The sequence below is a fragment of the Plectropomus leopardus genome, chromosome 22 (assembly GCF_008729295.1).
Source record: "Plectropomus leopardus isolate mb chromosome 22, YSFRI_Pleo_2.0, whole genome shotgun sequence".
Taxonomy (NCBI): domain Eukaryota; kingdom Metazoa; phylum Chordata; class Actinopteri; order Perciformes; family Serranidae; genus Plectropomus; species Plectropomus leopardus.
In genome coordinates, this window is record NC_056484.1 from 23,120,992 (window position 1) to 23,141,496 (window position 20,505).

The window sequence follows — 20,505 nt, forward strand, 5'->3', positions numbered from 1 at the left end:
AACACAACAGATATTAAAAAAAATCTTTGTTTTTCTTTTACTTTCTGACATACATGTCTAACTTATATATAAAATCATTACATATAATGATAGGCTTAGGGACTGTTTGGTGCATTTTACATGATTTTCATTTTTTGATCATTTTGGCTGTGTTCATGCATATGGCATAAACTTTGTCAAGATTGTGTATTTTTGTTTAATCTGTGAATTTCCAGCTCAGCTCCTACAATAAGTCTAAAATACACCGAGGTAACCAAATTGTTACATTCAGACTGTTAAGGTCAAAAAATGCTCCATTGAAAACCATTCAGACTGACATTTTTGATCCTACAGTCATAAAAACATGTATGGTATTACTTTTGGGTGTCATTCTGGACTTATTCTTTGAAATTTCCACTAGGTGCACTGTCACAATCAATGTTTCCGCAAACATTGACATATTCCAGACTGTCATCATTAAATATAAATAAATTAATAAACTTTGCATGTAGTACATTGAAAAAAAAATGAAATAAAAAAAATATACGTGTGTGTGTGTGTATGTATATATTTTCATCTAAAAACATTGCGCCATCATGATAAAAACATGGGAATTAAATGTATAAAATTCTGCAAATAAATGAATATTGGATATTTTTGATTAGGAATGATGGTTAAAAAAATCAATGAAAGTAGAAAATTATATTGATAATATTTTTTAAAACTCGATTTTGAAAGCCTTTTTTGTGCACAGCGATATGAGTGTTTGATATAAAAGTGGGCACTAAGGGTTAATTTCTTAACTCGGTTCTCATTCGCTATTTCTTTAATTCATTCTTTTTTTGTCCCCTGATCCAAAACTAACAGATGATAAAGAAAAATCACTGGCCAACACTATTATATCTTTTTATTGTTGCTCATAGTTCCGTGCTGTGAGCATGCAGCGGTGCTTTCTCCTGGATCAGGCTGACAAACTCGTGTTTCTCCAGACACCCTCGACACTCCTCTCCCCACGAGGCCAAAATGTTCCTCAGCTCCAAGACTTTGAGCTTTTTGAGTCCGTCGCTGCTCAAATCCTTCAGCTGAGGCTCTGCAGACAATCACATCACAGAAACTGGCTTCACATTGAGTCCAAACACACTTGAACGGCCAGTATTTGTGGTGTATTTAAACATACCATATCTGAGCTCACAGATCTGCGTGTCTGTGCTGCTGAGGGCGCCAGCAGATCTTCTCGATGGGGACGTGATAGGCCAGAGGTCGAGACACGGACGCTGTCACGCGGGAGGCTGCATCACTGCTGGCTCCGAGGTAGTAACACTGGGACAGCACAGATCAGCTTTTCAGTCACTACATTTAAAGACCTGGTTAAAGCCAAACTAGCAGGGAACATTCCCACAACACTGGCTACCATTACCTATAAGTTGCCATAATGTTTTAAAGAAACATTTAAATCTAATGTTTAAAGAATGCTTTAATGACATTTATCATCTCAATAATGTCCCTATAAGGTTAAATGGTGACTAAGAGGTAATGTTATAACTACAACATTCTCAGGATGTTTTGGTGATGTTGAGAGGTGACAGATCATAGAACATTATATATCTATGTTATATATATATATAATATTATATTTATAAAACGTTCCCACAATCTTAAGAGAAAACAAGTAATGTTATAAGTTAACAAAAACAAAAAACAAAAAAAAACAACAACATTTTTTTTACGCTCATAGAGAATGTTACCCTAACTTTAAGAAGACTAAAAGAAAACTTGCTGCTGAAAATTTTGGTAGTAAAGTAAAGTGACATTCTCAGAACATTTTTAGAACTAAAAATTGCGAGCAGGGATTGTGTTTCTGTGTGTGTGTGTGTGTGTGTGTGTGTGTGTGTGTGTGTTCTCACCAGCCTGGCCTCCTTCCCCTGAGCGAGCGAGCAGGTCTGTATCAGCTCCTCCTCCACCAGGGAGGGAGAGAGCTCTCTGTGGGTGGAGGTCAGACTGCCATACAGTCTGGAGAGGAAGTCCACACACACTGCAGACAAGTTCTGTGTTAGTATGGGGGCTAAACAAATAGAAACATGCTTGATGGTGTGTGAAACAGGGTTGGTTGGCACATTGTTAAAATACTATTATTACAAAAAATTATGCAACTAGTAGAAACTAGATGACCATTAATTTCAAGACAAGAACAAGCATCCTACAGAAGGCAAAAAGTGTCTTGGCCTCTCCGGGACATGTCCTCGCAGGTGAATTTTCTCTGTTGCCATCAGGCCTCGTTATGCATTACCTGCTTGCAAAACAAACCACCATTCCAAAGTTTTTATCCCTACGGCAGTCAGAGTTTTAAATTCCCTGTACGTGGTACACACCTGTATACAGTATGATTTATTTTGTACTGTTATATTGTATATTATATCAACTACTGGCATGAGTCTCCTGGTGCACATTACTGGTTGTATACTGTGAATCCTGCTATGTGTGTTTTTGTGTGTGTATTTGTTTTGTAGTTTTAACATGCTGCTCCTAATTAATGGCCACTAGTTGGATTAATAAAGTTGTTTGAATTGAATTGAATTGAATTAAAATAAAATAAACTGTATTGAATTAAATTGAACTGAAATAAAATAAACTGTATTGAATTGAATTAAATTGAACTGAACAGCCAATTTTCAAATCCACACAACATAACATCCTGCTAAACCATTTGATAGAGCACATTTTGAGTCACTTTATCTTCATGAAAAATGTGTTGAACTTAACTCAGCCTGACTGAGTCATCTCTACCAAACGCTTCAGGGATGTTATGCTAAAAAAATGCTCTACCTAATTGTTATTTTGGCCTTAAGATAGTGAAACTAAGCTAAAACTTTCACCATGACTATAAATAGCCATCTCAGTCATTGTTATTATAGTCCAAAAGGGACAAAAGCAAGGAAACATTTTTCAACTGATTTTTTTTCTTAAGGGCTAAACAATTTATAAGGACAAATGTCTAATTGCTTTTGCCATCAACCATTCAAAATAGTAATAATCAACACTGTCTTGAAAGCAGTATGCAGGATATGGGAGTCGTGTCATCTTTTTATTTACTTTTTCCCCCCTGCCATACTAAAAAATCTATGAAGCCACCTCCTAAAGGTTATGACCTGTAATTTTAGACTAATTCCCCCTATTTACTCAAAAAGTCGCAGCTCAAATTCTTGTACAATTATTGAGCAAAAGCCATGTTTCACGCAAACTTCGTCCAAACATGCAAAGCTTGCATGGCTCATTTGGCTGTTCAAGAAAGAACCTGTTGCTGATAGACCCGTCAGTGCAATGTGTTGTTGGTAAACCAGAGTCAGGCTGTGTTTAACTCTCGCTCACACCATGCAATCTAACCTTCACAGTCGCCTGCTGCAGAAAGAGTGAGCCCTCTGATAAACAGCAGAATGGCGAGGGACCACACCGACATGGTAGCGCGTGCCGTTATTAATAGCTACATGCACGGTGTCCCGGAGTGAGAGAGACTCCGGCACTGACGTCACTGCACGGTCAACGATCCGATTAGCTGAAACTTTAATATAACGGCGTAAAATATGCTATTTGCACATTACACCAACAGACATTTGGACCAGACTCCACCAACTAAAACGTTAAGATGCGACTGTAATAATAATAATTAATAATATTAATGATGATGAAAATGATAATCACCATCATCGTCATCATCATCATAACAACAACAACAATAATGATAATTTAAAAAGCTTAATCAACGATATATATATATATATATGTATGTATATATGGTTATGTTCATATAGAAAATTAGTTTACTGGGTTTAAAAGCTATTTTTACTCTTAAATGTCTAAAAATAATGTATTTAACATGTATTTTTAACAATTTCTCGTGTACAAACAGGTGCACACAAAACGTACAGAAAAAAAGACTATAGTTATATTGAAATATAATAATAATAATAATAATAATAATAATAATAATAATAAATTAAGGGTTGGGGCTTTATTAAAATCACATTTGTCTATTGTGCTTAAAAGTTAAATTGCGTTTACTGTATATTGTTTTTATGAATTTAGTGACTTTTAAACGAGAAAGAAATTATTTAAGAAACACAGTAAAACTAAATATCACTCTTATATACATGGATTGTGTAATTAAAACTTTTGCAGAATGGGATTGTCGATAATATACACGTTATTCCGTTTCTGAGTCCGCAATGTTTATAAAAGTCAAGCGCTTTTGTTCTGAAAACTTTCAACCGGAAGTTGTTTGTGGGAGCGGAACACCGGCCGCATCATGGGCCGCATGCGCGTGGAGGGAGCAGAGTTTTCTGAGCATGGCTGCTATAGGAGTTCACTTCGGCTATACCTGCGCCTGTGTGGCGATTTTTAAGGTGAGTTACACTCTGTTTAATTGTGCCTACCACTCTTACAGTGTCCTTCTTCTCCTGCTCCACACTGTTTGTTCTAAAGCCCACAAACCGACATAAAACAGCGCTAATTCAGCTGCTCCGGCTACATACGAACACGATGAATCAAGTCATTTCATGTGTGATAGCTCAAACGTTAGCTTCTCTGAAGAGCTTTAGATAAATATGTTATTATATCCACAACTGCCAGTCAGTAAGTTAATAAATAATTACGTTCTTATTTTGTCCATAACAGTACAACTGCGGAGTCTATACTGTCTAACGTGTAGTACGCCTAACTGAAATATTCTAAAGCAGCTGAAAAAACAGTAGAACCTACGTCACAACATAGTTTTTATTTAATGGTTCCTTTTATGTTTTTGTAACATTTTACTGAGGCTCTGTTGTGTTTTGGAGCAGCGTGGTCACATTCAGACACAGCTGGAAACACAGCAAACTCCTGCAGAGATGCAAACAAACCGTTGTAATTTCATCTCTGTCTGACGCTTCCTGTTAACGTTTACGTGCTCTTTTGGATAAGAAATTAGGCTGCATAAAACATCACAAAATATAATGGAACTGCCCCCAAAATCTGCAAAACACACGTATACTAGACGAAGAAAAGACACATTTTTCTGTAATCAGTTTGTTGACTGTTTTCACCCTGAGAAGTTTATTGTAAAGCTCTATTTGCAGGAAAATTAAATAAATGTGTGTGTGTGTGTGTGTGTGTGTGTGTGTGTGTGTGTGTGTGGTGCAGGATGGGCGGGCTGATGTGGTGGCTAATGATGCAGGAGACAGAGTGACTCCAGCTGTGGTGGGCTACAGAGACACTGAGCAGGTACATCTAGATACTCCACCTCACTTCATGTCACTTATTACACCTTTTGTAGATTTTAGGGAAATCTCAGACCTTCTCTAATTATGATATCATGGTGCACTGCTATGAAACTATTAAACCAAATGGTTAACACATTATTGACATCTATGTTTATTTATATATATATATATAGTTTATTTGATAGGGACAATGCAAATAAATGTAGTACATCTTCTGCCTGCTGGAAACAAGCTGATGCCTCACATATCGAGATTTTAGCTATTGCTATATTCCAAGTCCTGTCCCTAGTTAGGCTTTAAAAAAAGTTAGGCTTGTATGAAAAAACAAAGAAGATAATATCAAGGATACATGCAATAGAGTGCATTCAATAACAGCTATGGTAATAAGACAAAAAGGTGAACATTTACATCAAGATTCATAGAATTACAACATACAGTTACATTAAATAAATCTTAATATCTCGTGTTAATTTTATATCTGTTGGTAGTGTGTTCTACAGTTTAGAGACTTTTATAGAACAGGCTGACGGCCCCAAAGAGGTCTTACAATGTGCGGTTTTACAATTACTACTTGCTGAGCCCCTGGTGTTCCTACCATTTTGCCTGCTGATAAATTTGCTTGAAATATCAGGGGTTAAATTTTGAAGGCATTTAAAAAACAGTTTGAGGGATGAAAAAGTTTAGAGAGTTATGAAAGCTGAGCAGATTGTACTGCTTCAGTATGTGATGTGTCGTCAGTCCTTAGCTCCTTCGCAGAGTAGCAGAGCAGCAGAGCAGCTAACATTTTTGTCTTATAGCTGTTGTAGTTGCATTTGTCTTTATTTTTTGGATTAGTTTTAAGGTTTATATGGTGAATACTGTGCAGAAATTGGCAATATTTATGTTTAAAATAGATGATTATTTATAAAAATGAAAAAAGGAGACAGGATTGGATAAGTATTCTCCTCCTCCTTCTCCCTCTTGGACATTACATTTTTAGTTTGTTTACTGAATATGTCTGATGGTCATTCTAGTGTTGATTTTCTTGCTTACTTTTAAATTTGTTCTCATATTTTATTTGACATGTTCGAAATAAAGATCTAACTAAGTAATTTTTTCGTCTTGTGCAGATTGTAGGTATTGCAGCCAAACAGGGGCGAGTCCGCAACGCTGCCAACACGGTCGTCAAGTAAAACAAGTGCTGGGGAGAAGGTGACACACTTTATACTGTCTGGTTTGGTTCGTCGTAAAGCTACAGGAGATGTAGAATCATATTAGCGTGGCTGACTTTTTAATATGTACATCTGAATAACATGTCAGTAGGCAGAAAATGGTGGGAAATGCACATTATCATGCCTTTAAAAGAAGATAATAATTAGTGATTTGCGGACTGATTGATTTTGCAGTATCAGCTCCTTTGAGTTGATGTATGTAATTGCATAAATGCTGCTCGACCCATGAAACTTCATTATATACAAGTTTACATTAATAAAGATAAAGTATTGATATGAATGCAGTGATTCAGCATCCCAGCTGTATGTAGTTCAGTTATGTAAGATCAATGATGTTAGAGGAATGTGATGACCACTGACCTGCTGGTCTATGCGACACAAGCATCAGGTGACTCTGTTATCTCTGCAGCCTGGTGCTGCATTCAAGTTGTGTTGGGCTAATCTGAAAAATTAGGTACAGATCATATCTCATGGCTCACCTGATCTCTTTCTTTTGCTCTTCGTTATTAATCTGTCGAAACTGAGCGATAAATACAGCACATCACAGCAGCATTCATGTTTTTTCCACATTACAACTTAAACCTCATAAATACATGGAAGTCTGAAGAACGACCATATGAGGAGCACATGAATGCACCATTGGCCTTAGCCGGAAGAGGTTACAACTTGAGGCTGATTTAGCCCTTTGAAACCTGAGGAAATTGGCTTGATTTTGTCATGAACTGAGAAGGCAATGAGAAACAAAAGAAGAAATTACCCAAAAATGAGCAGGAAATTAGTGAAAAAGTAAAGGCAATTTCTTCTAAGTTGGTAAAAAAAAAGACAATAAAAACAAAAAAAATTCACACAAAGGCAAACAAGGAAATGTCTGAAAAATTATGATACATTTCACAACATCATCTTAAATATTAATTGTTTTATTATTATTGTTTTATTATTATTATTATTATAAATAAAAATTCTCTTTTTTCCTAGACATTTTTCAATAGCTTTTTAAAAATTATTTTCTACAAAATTCTTGCAATTTGGTGAACATTTCTAACCAAGTTGCTCATTGCCTTTTTACCATGTTTTTAAAAGAAATCGCAACAATTTTCTCATGGCTGAACAGTATAAATATTTGTTAACAGTGCCTGAAAGTCACATAAAATCATGTATCATTTCTAAAAACATTCACGCCTTTGCAGATAAGTAGCCTGACTTTCAGATTTATTTCTTCCTCAGCTTTGATGATCCAGAAACCCAAACTCACAGAACAGAGACCAAGTGTCAGGTGAGTTCAACACATCTTCTCTGCGTTGTCTCTGCTGTTCTTTTATCCTTCATTAACGTGTTTTTCTCAGGCTGTTCATGTTGCACGAGGCGAGTTCAAATAGTAATATCGCCGACTCAATTGCAAAGCAGAGATTTTCTTTCAAACTTGTTAAAATTTGATACACACATTCTGTATGTGTCTTGAGTTAACATAAATAATATTAAGATTAATATGCTCTTCCTATCTTTGGCTTCATCACTGTGCACATTTTTCAGTCTTTTGTGGATGTTTACAGGGCTTCCTCCCTCTGCAATGACCTTTCTTCATTACACACTCCCAAACACCTCACATCATTCACATTAATATCACTGACCATAAGGAATTCTTTTGTCTTTGCTTGTAATGAACCTCAAGAGCAGTGGCCATGTTGAACTCTGTTGCGGGACTGAAATTCCTATAAACAACAACATTTTATATATCAATCTCGAGCAGACCCATTCAGAACTGTTTGGACCAAATTTTAACAAGTTTTTAAAAAAAACGTTTCTGCTTGCAATTGAGTTTGGGAAAATACTTTTTGAACGCTCCTCGTACTTTCATCAGCTGGCTTGTTAGTTTTGTCTCTTTCTTTTGGAGACACTCATTAAGCCTCAGTGATTGGCTGTGCTGGTGAAGCCGTGCTCTGTGTGTTCAGGTGGTCAACCGACAGGAGAAGCCTTACTATGAGATCACAGCAGGAGATCACCCCGAGTACATCGCTCCGGAGGACGTGGCCAAACTCATCTTCCATAAAATGAAAGGTACTTTTGTGACACACACACACACACACACACACACACACACACACACACACACACACACACACACACACACATTTGGGCAATTTGGAACATTGCTGTTGTCCGCAGTTGCACAAGGCCTCCAAAATTAACTGTTCTTTTGTCTGCAGTGTGTCCCTAAACGTAGCCTGAGGGTGCTTTCACACCTGAGCTAAAAAAAAAGAGAAAGGAAAAAAATATATAAATAAATAAAAGAAAGAAAGAAAAAGCTGTAGAAAAGAATTAAAAAAAAAAGAAAATACAAAGTGAAAAAAGAAAAGAAAGAAATTGAGAAGTATTAAATGAAAGAAAGAAAAAAAATAGCAAGAAAGAGGAAAAACACTAAAAGGAATAAAAAGGAAGAAATATTGAGAGAAAGTAAAAAAAAGATAAAGAAAAGAAAAAAGAACAAACAAAAAAAGTGTGAGGGAATTTTAAAGGAAGAAAAGAAGCCAGAAAAATAATTAAAATAAAAGAATGAAAATAAGAAAAAGAAAGAAATAGAGTGAGAAAAATAAAAAAGAAAGAAAAATACTGGTAAAGAAATTAAATAAACATAAAGAAATAGGGGAGAAAACATAGACAGAAAGACAAAGAAATAGAAGGAACACAAGAAAAAGAAAATAGAGTGAGAACAAATCAAATCAAAAAAAGCTACAGGTGTCAAAGTTCCCTCAGCTAGGTACACACACACACACACACACACACACACACACACACACACACACACACACACACACACACACACACACACACACACACACACACATGCATGCTTCATAAATAAGCAGTGTTTTGATGGATCCCTCTTATCTCCACAGAAACGGCCCAGTCAGCTCTGGGCTCTGATGTCACCGACGCCGTCATTACTGTCCCCTTCGAGTTTGCACATGCTCAGAAGCGTGCTCTGAGGTAGGACACCTCACAGCCTGTAATGTCCTGTTCTGTCCTGGTGATTGGTGTTAAAGAGGCGTACCTCTGTGTGTGCTTTGTGCAGGGAGGCAGCTGAGGCTGCAGGCTTCAATGTGCTGAGGCTGATCCACGAGCCCGCTGCAGCTCTGCTGGCCTACAACATCGGACAGGACTCTTCTTCTGGGAAGAGGTGCGCTGACGTGTTTCTGCACTGTCACGCATTTGGAGTTGACCTGCTCTTTGCTTAAAGTCACCTGCCACTCAAAAATGCGTCTGTCTCCAGTTTGAGTGGCATTCTGGGCTTTTGCCTTGGAATCTGTCCATTTTTACTGTTTTCCACTTGATGTCATTTATTACCATTTTTGGCATAAGGAGAAGTACATGCTAATTCCACTATCACTGTCACAATCAATGTTGCTGCTCATCATGGACATATCCCAGGCTGTGATCATTACCAAAAAATCTACTTTGCATGTAGTATAAAATTCTGAAAAATTAATGAATATTTGATATCTCTATGATTAGGACTGATGTTGGTTTAAAAACAACTCAGTGAAAGTAGAAAATAATATTCATGTATAATATTTTTCAAAGCGAAGCAAAGTGAATTTTGTGCACAGAGTGACACGAGTGTGTGTAATATTAAAGCAGGCCCTAAGGGTTAAATGAGTGGAGAGTTCTTTAATGGACTCAATATGACTTCAAAACGTGTTGCTAATTGATTTGTCCTCATATTGCTCTGTGCTGTGTTACAGCCACGTCTTAGTGTATAAGCTGGGCGGGACGTCCCTGAGTGTGACGGCGCTGCAGGTCAACGGAGGAATGTTCCGGGTTCTCAACACCCACACTGACCACAGCATCGGAGGAGAGAGCTTCACCCAGGCTCTGGCCCAGCACCTCGCCGCCGAGTTCAAACGGTAGCTGCTGTGCTTTCTGACACGCGCTCACTACACGTTGTCTAGTTTCACTTTGATTTAGCCATAAACCTGACAGATTTTATACGTCAAGTAAGGATATGACAAATATTATGATACTCATGCTACAATGGGCCAAAAATATGAACAATGAAACCATTTGATAGAGCTGCTGATTCAGCTGTATGATCTAAAATCTTCTTATATTCTGATCCACAACACTCATCTGCACCTCTGTAGTTTGTTACACAGCTTGTTTATGTTTGATTCCTGTCAGCCATCTTCATGCCCATTTTATTTTATTTTATTTTGTTTTGTTTCACTTTAAAAGGACCATTTGCAGTTTAAAATATAAAAGTTACCATTTGATCCTCGGCACCAGATTATAGCTTAGAGCTAATTTACATCTGCAGTCCCTCTGCAGGTCCAAATAAAAAACGCAGCACAATGAGATAATAATATAAACGAGTAGAGACTGTACAAGGAGAAAAAAAAGAGACACACAAGATAAATAATAGACAATAGCACATGATATAGAACGGGAAGTAATGAGTCCTAAAATGCTGAAGTCCGTTAGCATTTTTTGGTTCCCTCGTCTCAAAGTCCAATGTGACTTTTAAAATACCCATGTTTAACACCAGCTATAAGACATCATAGACTATAGGCTTACACTACCATCTAGTGGTCAAAATAATGTAGTCTTTACATATCAAACTAAACTATATAACAATACAAAATAAATATTCTACATGGCTCCTACACACATCACGTGAAAAACACGGAACAAGAAGCTGCACACAGTTAAAAAATCCAGAGTTCAAGGTCAGAGAGAACAGAGCTAAGCAGCTTTTAATTGTCTTTTCAAGGTGGTCTTGAAAGTACTGATAGAGCTGCTACTGATGTGTGTGTGTGTGTGTTTTGCAGCACTTACAAGCATGACGTGAGCAGTAACGCTCGGGCCATGATGAAGCTGATGAACGGAGCAGACATGGCCAAACACTCTCTGTCCTCACTGGGCTCAGCCAACTGCTTCGTCGACTCCCTGCACGACGGCACCGACTTTGAATGCAACATCTCTCGGTAAGCTGTTAAGATGACGCCAAGCTTTTCTTAACACGTGACAACACTGCACTTTATGTTATCTGTAGTGGCTAAGGGTAAACTTAAACTACCAATTGATGCGCTTGCCTGCCTTCTGTCTGCTGTCTGCTACCAAACAGCTGTTAGCAACGTGCTAACCTCAGTGTGGTGTCTCCTCAGAGCTCGCTTTGAGCTGCTCTGCTCCTCACTATTCAACAAGAGCATCCAGCCAATCCGAGGCCTGCTGCAGGAGGCGGGACTCTCCACCAGCGACATTAACAAGGTACGGTGTGTAAGGGAAGTTTTTGCATCCTTATGTGCTTCACTGATGGTCCAATCTTTAAAATGATCACACTGCATCCCTGTTCTATGGATCGATAAAAGCAGACTTTATTACCCTTTTTTTTTACATTTACATTTTATTACATTTTGCAATATTTTATTTATTTGAGTTTTTAATTTATTAAGTTTTTGATGTTCTTGTGGGTGTTCTTCAGGTGGTCCTCTGCGGGGGCTCAGCCAGGATCCCTCGCCTCCAGCAGATGATCCGCGACATGTTTTCTGATGTGGAGCTCCTCAGCTCAGCGCCTCCTGATGAGGTCATCGCTGTGGGAGCGGCTCTGGAGGCGGGCTTACTGGTGGGCAAAGACAACCTCGCTCCTGAGGAGGAGTCTGTCACAGTGGATGTCTCTGCCGCTGACATACTAGTGAAGGTACACTGCTCAGTTCACAACAAGACGGTGATTATTGGATTGTACTATAACATATGTAACACATGAATGGTTTCTGACCATCTTTGCGGCGTGTGGATGTTTGCAGGAGGTGGATGAGTCCGGAGCGGAGGTGTTCACTGTTCTCCTTCCATCGGGCACGCCCCTCCCTGCCCGCAGACATCACGTCCTGAGTGGAGGAGGAGAGCTGTCCTCCCTGTGTCTGGAGATCTACCAGAGATGTGTCACAGAGCAGCCCGAAAAACTAGCCAAGGTACACAGAAGCACTGAGCCTGGATCAAATGTCACACTACACATGCTGATTTAGCCTGAGTGTCCAGTAGCACCTCGAGCTCTCTGGTGTCCTGACAGTTCTGTAGTGATGTTTTTAAAATTCCTATGTCATCTGTGTTACAGTGAAAAAAATATGTGTACAAAATGCGCTTTTCAAAAACAAGCTTTAAAAAAAAAAAAAATTATTCATTAATATGATTATTTACTTTCATTGAGTAGATTTTTTAATGCACATCAGTCCTAATCATAAATATCAAATATTCATTCATTTTCAGACTTTAAACCCTTTAAATGCCTTTTTTTGTCAAGATGCCACAATGTTTTTAGTTGAGAAAATAAAAACTTATTTTTAATGTACTATATGCTAAGAAGATTATTATTATTATTTGATCATCACAGCCTTGGATATTTTAATGATTTGTAGTAACAGTGATTTTTATACATTATTATTTTTTGTGCAGTGTCAAATACTCACACCCAACTGCTCTGCACACAAAATGCGCTTTTTAAAAATCAGGCTATAAAAAATATACGTTAATATCATTTTCTGCTTTCATTTTCTAGTTTATTTTTGCAGTTTGAATAGGTTTCAATGGTGCATTTTTTGCACTTAACAGTATCAGTGTAACAATTTAGTTTCCACAGTGTGTTTTTGACTTATATAAGGAGCTGAACTGGAATTTTAAGATAAAAAATAAATGCACAATCTTGCCAAAATGTGTGCCATATGCATGAACACAGCCAAAATAATCATAAAACAAAGAATTAAAAGCCCATAAAATGTGCCAAACAGTCCTTAAGGTTTAACAAAAGTGGAGCTGGGCATGCCCTGAATGCACTTTAGACCACACACTATAGATTTTAGTTTATACGTGGCGCTGTTTTTTTAATTTGTTAAGTCGTGTTGGTCCAAAAATAAATATCCAAATCTTTCATGAATTCCAACTGTCATACATGTGTACCATTAAGGTATGAACAACAAAATATTGTAATATTTTCTACAAAACTTTATGGAGTATTTTAATGTCCTGTTTTTTAGCTGGTGTTGTTGACATTCTGTATCTAACAAAAAAAACAAGAAAAATGTTGAAATAATGACCCAGAAAGTCTTAGTAATAATGTAAATGAAGCATTAATCTGCTTGTGTGTCTGACGTTTAGATTGTGTTGAAGAACCTGCAGCCCAAAGAGGAGAACCACGACATCGACACTGTGGTGACCATGAAAAGGTAGCCACTGTTTCAGCATCAGTGCAGGGGTCACGGGCCGCGTCATGTGACTGCTTGTTTACCATTATTTGTATATGTTTGCAGGGACGGCTCCGTCCATGTTTCCTGTGTAGAGCAGAGCAGCGGGAGGCCGGAGGTCATCACCATAGCAGCAGCATCATGAAGCCCCAAGCACACAACTGTCAGTTCAATGTTTCTCTTTAGTTTTTCTCACTTAATAAACATCGTCAAAGCCAAAATACGTGCCCACTATATACCTGCTGGATTTCTGAGCAGTCATGGAATAATGCTGAATGTGCTCATTTTAGGTTGCAACACACAGACACACACCACAAATATCTAACATTAAATCTAACAATAGAAGAATGTTTCTTTCTGCCCAGACATTTGCTGCTGTCTTGTTTGTTAGTGTAGAATATAAGATCTCTGCATGCTCCATATATTCATTGCTATTGCAAACCGTTGCTAAGTTTAACGTAGAGGGTAACTTTGACATTTTCAAACCTGGACTCTATTTGCCCGTGTTATTGTGGCGAAGTGACTAATGGTAAATGGAAGTAAAAATTGAGAGAGCACTGAATAAAACAGGCTGCAGTTTAACCATTCAGGGATATTATGCACGACGTGACAGATTCTGATCTGCTGTTAGTATTTCTATCGTTCATGAAATCACTCTGGGAGTGACCCAGATAATACCGTTGGCCACTTTCGTTGTTGTTACAGTTGTAGTGTGGACTCCGCCATCCACTTGAGTTAGGTTCTATATATCGTTCTTGGTGCTGATGGCCCTCAACACGACTGCACCGCAACCAAGCAGCAACTTTCAATGTACATGGTACATAAGCAAGTACTGTGTGAAAATCCTTTACTAGCAGAACTTCAGACGATCACCTCTGCAGATATGACAAAAACAAAAACATTGCATCCATGTTCCTTGAAATGTTTGATACTGTATTATATTTTATGTGATATAGAGAGGTCTATGATAACGTGTTACACTCATTCCATCCTTGTTCATACTCATGTTTGTCCACACTCTATTATATCAGGCATGAAGGTGGGGGATGGGTAGAGTCTTTGGGTTCTTCACTCATAATATCAGTTAACATTCCTGTAGATAGAAAACACACATAGAAACCACAGCATCGTCGGCGTAGTCTCTGACCCGAGTATTTCCGTTGCCATGCGTTGGTATTTCCGGAGTTAAACGCAGCCTGCATCGTTTTCTGGACTTCAGCATCCGTGCTCAGGGGCGATGCGACACTTGAGGATCTTCAGGTAGTTCTGGACCTTGTTTGAGTCTCGGCGGAAGCAGTAGAGGAGGTCGTAGTCTTTCATCAGGCGCCACTCGGTGCTGTCGGCTGGCAACAGATCCTCTGGAGAAGCCAGGCTGCTCACAGTGTTACTAATCATCCCCAGCAGCTGCATCTGGACCACAGAGGGGACACACACACACACACACTGGTCACCCTCTTGATCCTATCGGAGAATTTTTTTAAATCATGAATTTGTTTATTGATTTATTTTATCATTCACCCATTGTTTATTTCACCTTTTTTAGTGTACAGTTCCAAAACTGTTTATGCAAAATATTCACAATAACCTCACTGACTCAAAAGAGTAGGGAGAATAAAAGTGAAACAAAAGAATTAAAAAAATAAATGATAAATAAATAAAAGAGGTAAATAGATATGAGAGTAAAAAGAGAGAAAGAAAGAAAAAAGAAATAGAAGGAATAAAAGAAAAAATAGAGAGTGGACAAAATAAATAAAGGAAAAAAACAGGAAAAAAGAAAAAAGCAAGAAAAAGAAATAACAGGAAGAAAAAGAAATATTAAAAGAACAAAGCAAGGAAAGGAAATAACACAATGGAAGAAAAAGAAAGACATCGAGAGAAAGATAAATAAAAAAGATTAAAAGAAAGAAAAAAGAATGCAGAGAAGAATGACAACAAAAAATACATTTCAAAGGGAAAAGAAAAAATAGAAATATTTTTAAAAAGTGAGAAAAATCAAAAACAAGGAAGGAAGAAATACAGGTAAAGAAAGTAATAAACATAGAATGAAAAGAAAAAGAAAAAATAGAAGGAATGAAAGAAAGAAATAGTGTGAAAAATCAATAAAGGAAGAAAGGAAAAAATAGAATTAAACAGAAATGAAAGAAAAGGGAAAAGAGAAAGAAAGGGAGAAAAAAAGGAAGAGAAAAAGGAAGGACAGATGGAACAAACAAAGAATGAATGAAGAGGAAACAGAAAGAAAAGACAGCATTGCAGCTGGCAGGTTGCTCAGAATGAGGACACTTCCTGTCCAGACTGACTGTGTTTAGGCTGAGTCTGAACATTAGGTCGTGTCAGGTTGGACGCTGCTGTGTGGATTGTGTGCGTGACGTCAGGACTCTGTCATCTGCGTCACTAAAAGGACCCAACCTGACCACAAACTGCATCCCTGCGAGCTGCATTACACACACTGACACGCTTTCGTCACCCTCTGAGCTGCAGACTTTTGCAATGAGCTCTGCACTTAAAGTCCGGCTCATGTGAACTAAACATTAACTAAACATTTTCACGTTGACATAAATACAAGAGGTCCTGCACCTTCTCAGCCACTTTCTCCACACCTTTGCGCAGCTCGTGCACCATGTCGCTCATCTCCAGAGCTTTGTTGGAGCTGAAGTTGTTGAAGTCGTGCTGAGCCATGCTCTGATGGAAATGCCACAGAGGGTCCCTCCAGGCCACCAGGAGCTGCAGGATCACCTGCATCAGCTCCTCTCTCTGCAGGGACAGCAGGACACGGTGGACACATAGTCAGTTCAAACTCAAGCTAGCCTTTGTAAGTCTAAGTAGGTAGGGTGAAATTGGTATCATTATCCATCATTGGATGTTTGGGAAGATGCAAATTCATTGAAATCTGAACATATTGGCTCAATTTCTTCCTCTTCTTTCGAAGGCCATGAATATCAACAAAAATAATGAATCTAAGAGTTCGCAAGAAATAAGCAAAACGTACAAGAAAATCACCTAAAAAAAGAAAAAGTTAAAATAAATAAACAAACAAGCAAAAAAAACATGATTAAAAACTTTTTTTAAAGAGGAAATGCTTAAAAATAAGATATGTAATTATGATGTTTAGCTGTAAATATAGTATTACTTTAAAAAAAACAACCTAAAAAATAAAAGAAAATCACCAGAAATTTACTAATAAAAACAAAAAAGAAAGTTGAAAAAAGGAAAAAAAAAAAAATAGGTAATTGTCGTCTTTTTAAATATTTTTCCCCCCCCCCCCCCCCCCCCCCCCGACATTATCCCTAGCTTTTTAAAAATAATTTTCTATATCTTCAGTTTTTTCATACCAAGTTGCTTATTGTCATTTTCCCCTGGTTTTTGGAAGAAATCACACTAGTTTCTCAGAATTCAAAGGTTTCAGTACTCATGAAAGGCGTTTTAAAGCGGCACAAGAAAAGTGATGTCACTCTGGGTCTCAGAGGGTTAAAGGGATACAAGGGATAAGTGCATGCCACTGAATGGAAACAGTGTTCGTAAAGGTTCATTCACCGCCATTCTCTGAGCGTTCTCCTTGCCATTTGGGGTGAAGATGGTGGAGGTGTGACAGTTGCGACCGACCCTGCCGATTTGATTCTTACTGGGCAGGAAGTACTGCTCCTGACAAGACAAACAAGGACGCGGGAATGAAATGTCAGAGGTCAGAGGTCAGCGAAATGCCAACTACAGCTAGTGTAAAAAGATGATGAATGAAATAGTAGAATGGCTTGCAGTTTCAAATAATCATATCTGTGTGTGTGTGTGTGTGTGTGTGTGTGTGTGTGTACTACATTTCCAGTTCATGCGCATTTATAGACAGAATCTCAGTGTTTATTTACAGTAACTTCCAGGTAGAAAACCCTGGTGTAACATTCATAAAACCAAACAGTGCTGAGCAAAGGTTCATTTTTGGCCACCTAAAAAACACCCGCTAAAATAAAAATTAACAGCAGTTTAAGTGTACGATATATTTTGCATATTTTTACTACTTAACCTCTTCATCAGACAACCTTTTCAGATGGCTGATTGAACACCACCACCAGGCTCCATTGACAAAAACAGTAAATTTACATGGGAGTTGTTAGTTAGTCTGTAAGACAACCTAGAGAAAACATGATATCATGATATCAACATCAGCACAAACTATCTCCAGAATCATCGTACAGTTGACGAAAGAGCTCTCTGAAACAGCTTCAACACAAACTCAACATTTGAACCTTCATGAAGGAGGATTCATTGGATGTAGGGTTAAGCGTGGGGAAAGGATTTTTATATGCTGACCTCTCAGCCAAGCAGTAGGACCAGCACACAGCCTTTTTATTTTTAAAACCCTTTTCCTCCCATTACACTATATATTAGTGTATGTTTCTTGGTCCAGTCTACCATTGATGGTATCTACCATTGATAGTAGACTGGACCTCGGCTACCTGGCAATGCACAACCTTTAGGTCTCCGAATAAATTCATATGCAACTGAAATAAAAATCAATAAAGAGAGAAAAACACATTGTCTTTGTGCATATTTACCCATTTGAAATGATTTTACCTCCCATCGTCTAATTCAAATGAATGAACTGTTTATCATGATTTACTCCACCGCTCTTTGGGTGTTTTAGTCCTGATTTTATCCAGTAGATTTTACCTTTTAAACATGCCTTTATCTGGTAAATTCAACTTTTTAAACATGATTTCATTCAGTAGATCTTCTTTAAAACATGATGTTATCCAAGTATTATTGTGGTTATATCCTGCTTTGATATGACTTCAGTCAGCTGTCAGGGTTAGGGTTAGGATTAGCACTTTTAGACGTTTTAGACAAGTGGATCTAATAAACTGGCAAGTAACTTTACATATAATGCAAAAAATGCTCCTTCCTTAATTCATTACATGTTCAAAATGGCACAATAGGAGATTTTATAAATTTAATTATATATATTATTTATACAGTAGCATAAATCTCCTGTTACAGGATCAAACATATTCAATACTGTAAGAAAAAATTCAGAGAGGAGACTTACAAACTCGGAGTGCAGGTCATTTGAAATGCCATGCATCCTGGCTGAGTGTTGGATGACCCGGTCAAACAGGTTGGCCAGGGAGAGCACGTGGCACCCAGCCTGGCCGTTGGTACAGAGGGGTGCTGAACCAACGCTGGTCAGTCTGCTGCACAACAGCAGACACACCAACACCACCCACACAAAAGACACTAGGAGAAAGACCAAGGGAAGAACTAAATAAGACAAAACATTGAATACAGTGACCCAAAATACTCAACCAGTGTCTGAATCATATTCTTTAGACTGAAATAAGGTCATGTCATCTTTTGAGAAAGTGTGTGCATTTTGAGATCTTTAAAGCTGATTTTTTACCAGTTATTTCAAGTTGAAAAATCAAGAACCGGATATTTGGCAGGATATAAAAGGGGAGATTGAAAAGATGAAAAGAAATTGCCATTCCAATAGATCCCCTGTATTTGTACTGGAAGTAGCTCCACAAAATGTAACAAGAAAAGATCAGAGGTATATGCCACATAAATACCTATTCATTGCTAGAAAAATTCTAACTGTAAACTGGAGGAAAGCACCTTTGCCCACAAGAATCCAGAGACTGAAACAAGTCCATGTAATGGATTAATGCCACCAGCAGCAACATGCCTAAGGAAATGGATCGAATTTTCATAGTAGCTGCTGATTTTAATCAACTCATCCTTCACCTCCAAAGATGTAGCAGGATCAAGGACAAAAGCAACTGAGTTTATTAAACTTGGTTTAAAAAATGACTAATTAATATACCTTCTACCTTCCTTCTTCTACCTTCAAATGAAAATGGTGAATAAAATGAAAATCCCTCTATCAAGGAATGTTTAACATTGTCTCGTGTTCAGTCACCCTGTGTTATTGACACTGAAATAAAACAAACAAAAATAAAGTAAAGAAAGTAAACCTACCATAAAGAAACATGGTAGGTTGGGGAAAATTAGAAAACATGATGACTGACATGCAGAGAAAGTTCTTTCTTCATGCAAAGTTCAAATTCTGTCATATGTACCTGATCTGATGTGTCCAGGCATCCTGCAGGGCGCGGAGGAGCTCCTTTCTCAGAGTCCGAGGGTGCACAAGCTTTTGTACTCCGAGACCCCTGCAGCTTCATATGAGGGTCTTCACTCACCATTTCCTTCTTACACTTTCATGTCAGAGAGAGAGGGAGAGAGGAGGGGTGGTGTCTTGTCATACAAAGTGTATGTGTGTGTGTGTGTGTGTGTGTCGGTATGAATGAGTGAGACTATCATAATGAACTATCCTTAGGCAGTTTACGAGAGCAATGACATCATCAACTTAAGACGTCACTCCCACAAAGCGTCACCAGATAGTACGTCCGACACGTGTGACGTTGACAGTTTGGGTCCACTCAGCAGGCGTCTCCTGTACCTGTCATTAACGTCCGTGTGCCCTGAAGTGACATGCAGGAAAGGTCACTCGGAGCACTCCAGTCACTAACAGGAAGTGGAGAGTGAATGAGGTTTACAGGAGCTCAGAGTGACACTGCAGAGCAGCAGTCAATGGCGGTCACAATGTCCAGAGAGCCAGTTGAATGACGTCAAGTAGTGTAGCTTGGATCAGTTGACTCATCTTTACGTGTTGGTCAGGCATCATCTGTTGCCTAATAGTATGTCGTAGGACACTAGTAAAAGTAGGACTCCAAAGGACAGTGGTATAATCTAAGTCAAATGTAGCACAAACTTCTCTATAACATAGTAATTTATCATAAGTAGTGTATTATCATCACTTGCAACAGAGGGACATTGATGTATAAAGAG

General features: G+C 38.1%; 2 protein-coding genes and 1 pseudogene across 2 annotated transcripts; 1 reads left to right on the forward strand and 2 right to left on the reverse strand.

Moving 5' to 3' along the window:
* Positions 1–849: 849 nt before the first annotated feature.
* Positions 850–3,451, reverse strand: LOC121961089 (annotated as a pseudogene).
* Positions 3,452–4,295: 844 nt separating this feature from the next.
* On the forward strand, positions 4,296–14,021 carry LOC121961365 (heat shock 70 kDa protein 14-like). The gene is given in 15 exon segments (XM_042511321.1): positions 4,296–4,376; positions 5,152–5,232; positions 6,341–6,398; positions 6,401–6,422; positions 7,667–7,715; positions 8,392–8,497; positions 9,337–9,427; positions 9,513–9,617; positions 10,183–10,344; positions 11,266–11,421; positions 11,602–11,704; positions 11,919–12,134; positions 12,241–12,405; positions 13,586–13,653; positions 13,738–14,021. Coding segments are annotated over 15 exon segments (1,518 nt in total). The 5' UTR covers positions 4,296–4,319; the 3' UTR covers positions 13,817–14,021.
* A 239-nt stretch (positions 14,022–14,260) lies between these two features.
* Positions 14,261–19,758, reverse strand: prl2 (prolactin 2). Its single transcript, XM_042511674.1, has 5 exons — positions 19,737–19,758; positions 18,707–18,894; positions 17,203–17,310; positions 16,246–16,422; positions 14,261–15,081 (listed from the first exon to the last, which is right to left on the reverse strand). Exons 1-5 carry the CDS (start codon positions 19,756–19,758, stop codon positions 14,887–14,889), a joined length of 690 nt encoding a protein of 229 aa, XP_042367608.1. The 3' UTR covers positions 14,261–14,886.
* Between the last annotated feature and the right edge of the window lie 747 nt (positions 19,759–20,505).